This window comes from Chelonia mydas, chromosome 23 (genome assembly GCF_015237465.2).
Source record: "Chelonia mydas isolate rCheMyd1 chromosome 23, rCheMyd1.pri.v2, whole genome shotgun sequence".
Classification (NCBI taxonomy): domain Eukaryota; kingdom Metazoa; phylum Chordata; order Testudines; family Cheloniidae; genus Chelonia; species Chelonia mydas.
This window is the reverse complement of record NC_051263.2, coordinates 1,502,292-1,505,750: the sequence shown is the minus strand read 5'-3', so window position 1 is coordinate 1,505,750 and position 3,459 is coordinate 1,502,292. Positions and strand designations below refer to the sequence as shown.

Genomic DNA, 3,459 nt, shown 5'->3' with positions numbered 1-3,459 from the left:
TTTGCAACGGGGAAAGAAACTTTATTGGGTCAAGACATTTTAAAAAAAGAAAGAGCAGACGGATGGACGGACAGACAAACCCCTGGCTTTGCCCAGGGTTATCACAACAGCAGCTGACACCCACCCCCATCTGGGATCAGAAACCAGCAGCCCTGGGGCAGAGCTAGGGGCAGTTATGGGGGGTAAGGGGCAGTTCAGCAGCACACCCCCTGCCCCCCCAGCCAACTGGGGGGACAATGCTGCTGCCGGAGGGGGGGGAAAGAGATCTCAGCCCCCCCTCCACACAGGGAAACCAGGTTCCTGCACCCCCTGAAGAGGTTAAAATCACCCATTTGCCCTTTGCCGGCTGCCTGAAGCCAGTCCCCTCGTACAGCCCACAGCCCCCCACCCTGCTCCCAGTGGGAGGGCACAGGACACCCAAGGGCATGGCTGGCACAGAAGGGGTTAAGGCCTCGGGAGGGGGCGAAAGGGGGATTTCTCCTGGGGTCCCCGTGCCATGGGGTGGGAGGGGACCCTGGGGAAAACTCCCTTTCGGCCAGGGATGTTTTTATACTAGTGCAAAGATAGCAGCGGGCAGGGGAGGGTCCCGGAGCGGGCGCAGACCCCCAGAGACGGGCCCCTCAGCCTGCTGCACACACGGGAAGCTCCGGTCCACGGCTGCAGCTGGCCAGAGCCAGGGTCCTGGCTGGAGAGGCCGCTGGGGGGAGGGAGGGCCCGGCTGAGCCCCCCGCAATATGGGCAGGGCGGCCACGGTGCATTGCACCCCCCGTGCCCCGGCCGTTCCCTTCCACAAAGTGCCCAGCAAGGGGGAAGGATTTAAACCCAGCTGTGGGGCCGGACCAGGGCAGTTGGGGGGGTTCTGCGCCTCCCCAGTCCAGTGGGGCGACCCTCCTGCAGCGGTTCACTCCCTGCCCCGTGCAAACCAAAATCCTCTGCAAAAGGGGCTGTGCTGGGAGGGATTCTCCCCCACCCCTGGCCCAGGCAGGGGTCAAAGCCCCAGGGCTCCCCAAGACAGACTGTCCTGCAGGGGGGCAGCTTGAGGGATGAGATTCTGGCTCCCCCCACAGCAAGGAACCAGCCCCTGCTTTGAATTCGGACCCTGCAGGCCTTTGTGGAGCCAGAACCCTGCCCCGGATTGGGGGGGCCATGCAGATCGGCAGCCCAGGACCACAACCCACATGGAGCGGGGTGGGGGCGTCTGGAGCCCGGCACAGCCACCCGCACGGCATGGGGCCCGTCTCCATCCTGCTGGCAAACACCCAGTTCAGCAGCAGCCCGGAGGCTCTTGAATCCACACCTGGATCGAGTTGTCTGTCCTCAGCGGGAGGGTGGCCCGGGGGAGAGCACCGGCTACCGCACACAGACGTACTTCTTCCACCAGGCCTTGGAGAGCGCCCGCACCTTGCTGGCCGTGCTCCGCGCCCGCCGGCCCCGGGCCTCGGCATGCCGCAGCCCCGCAAGGATGGCCGTGTCGAACACCTCCTTGAGGTTCTGCTGGGTCAGCGCCGAGCACTCCACGTAGCCCACGGCCCCCACTTTCTGGGCCAGCGCCCGGGCCGCCGGCTCGGCCACCGGCTTTTCCCGGCGCCGGGCCAGCTGGATGAGCACCTGGACGTCCTGGCGCAGGTCGCACTGGGTGCCCACCAGCAGCAGGGGGGCAGTGGGGCGGAGCCGGCACAGCTCCGGCACCCACTTCTCCCCCACGTTCTGGAAGGAGGTGGGGGCCACCACGCTGAAGCAGAGGAGGAAGACGTCCGCCTTGGGGTAACAAAGCCGCCGCAGCGTGTCAAACTCGTCCTGGGGGGGGAGGGGAGGGAGTGAGTGCCTCCAGCCAGCCCCACGGACCCACCCAGCCCCCACCCCAGTGTCCCTGATGTGCGGGCTGGGGCCCAGGGAGAGAACCAACTTCCTCAAGGCCACACACTGAGTCAGAGGTGGATCTGGAAATAGAACTCAGGCCTCCTGGGTCCCAGCCCCCCTGCCCTGTCCCTGAGCCAGGGACAGAACCCAGGAGTCCTGGCTCCCAGCCCCCCTGCTCTCACCACTAGCCCCCACTCCCCTCCCAGAGCAGGGACAGAACCCCGGTGCGCAGGAGGCTGGCAGAGAGCCACAGAGGGGGAGCAGGGCAGGTTCGTCACCTTCCCCAGCACGCCCCGAGCTGACCTGCTCAGACGCGCCGGGGGTTGACCAGCTGCTGGGAATGGGTTAAAGGGAGCTCCCAGCTGGGCTCTTACCTGCCCCGCCGTGTCACAGAGATGCAGCCTCACAGGGGCGCTGTCCACCTGCACCACAGCTGCAAGGGGAAGAGACCCGTTACCCCTGGAGCCAGACGCTCCGCGGACCACCAACAACCACCCCCCCTCCAGCCCCAGGGACCTTACGCTTCTCAAAAACAGGTCAGTGGCAAAGCTGGGAGAGAACCCACCTCCGCTGCTCTAACCGCTACCCCGTTCCCCCGGTGCTGGGATAGAACCCAGGAGTCCTGGCTCCCAGCCCCCCCCGCTCTAACCACTAGCCCCCACTCTCCTCCCAGAGCTGGGGAGAGAACCCAGGAGTCCTGGCTCCCAACCCCCCCGCTCTGACCACTAGCCCCCACTCCCCTCCCAGAGCTGGGGAGAGAACCCAGGAGTCCTGGCTTCCAGACCCCCCTGCTCTAACCACCAGCCCCCACTCCCCTCCCAGAGCTGGGGAGAGAACCCAGGAGTCCTGGCTTCCAGCCCCCCCTGCTCTAACCACCAGCTCCCACTCCCCTCCCAGAACTGGGGAGAGAACCCAGGAGTCCTGGCTTTCAGCCCCCCCGCTCTAACCACCAACTCCCACTCCCCTCCCAGAGCTGGGGAAAGAACCCAGGAGTCCTGGCTTCCAGCCCCCCCGCTCTAACCACCAGCTCCCACTCCCCTCCCAGAGCTGGGACAGAACCCAGGAGTCCCGGGGGGGGGTCCCATTCTGGGCAGTGGGGCGGGCAGAGCACCGAGGGGACGGGGGGAAGGACCGTGCGCTCCAGGGGGTGGGAAACCCCTTGGCAGGTCCCCCGGGGGCTGGAAGCGGGGTCGCGGCTGGAGAGGCCGGGCGGAGGCGGGGGCCCCCCGCGGGACCTACCCGAGAAGCGGTCCAGCGCCGTGGGCACGTAGCGGGCCGGGTACCCGTTGGCGCTGTAGCTCACCGCCAGGCTGGTCTTGCCCACGGCGCCGTCCCCCAGCAGGACGCACTGCAGCTCCAGCCGGGGCGGGGGCCGGTGCGGGGGCACCGGGGGCGCAGGCGGGTACTCGGGCAGCAGCTCCTGCGGGGCCATGGTCCGGCCCGGGCCCCTGGCGGGGAGGGCAAAGGGGCGGAGGCGGGAGCCGCGGGGGGTCTCCAGAGCCGGCTGCGCCCCCGTGCGCCCTGCGCTCCAAGCCGCGGCGCGCCGCCCAGCGCGGGGGTTTATACCCCGGCCCATCTCCATCGCCCCGCCCCCAGGGG

At 68.1% G+C, this 3,459-nt stretch overlaps 1 protein-coding gene across 1 annotated transcript; it reads right to left on the bottom strand.

The window, feature by feature from the left end:
* Window positions 1–3,459, bottom strand: LOC102944929 (rho-related GTP-binding protein RhoV). Its single transcript, XM_037884411.2, has 3 exons — window positions 3,100–3,459; window positions 2,235–2,293; window positions 1–1,797 (listed from the first exon to the last, which is right to left on the bottom strand). The coding sequence occupies exons 1-3, from the start codon at window positions 3,440–3,442 to the stop codon at window positions 1,351–1,353; spliced, it is 849 nt and encodes a 282-aa protein (XP_037740339.1). The 5' UTR covers window positions 3,443–3,459; the 3' UTR covers window positions 1–1,350.

What these genes read in the sequence shown, in the direction of transcription:
- LOC102944929 (XM_037884411.2), bottom strand. Translation starts at nt 3,442, where the DNA reads ATGGAGATGGGCCGGGGTATAAACCCCCGCGCTGGGCGGCGCGCCGCG. An exon ending in GGCGCTGGACCGCTTCTCGG is followed by an intron (nt 2,294 to 3,099) that starts GTAGGTCCCGCG and finishes TTCCCCTTGCAG; the next exon opens with CTGTGGTGCAGGTGGACAGC. An exon ending in TCTGTGACACGGCGGGGCAG is followed by an intron (nt 1,798 to 2,234) that starts GTAAGAGCCCAG and finishes CTCCCCCCCCAG; the next exon opens with GACGAGTTTGACACGCTGCG.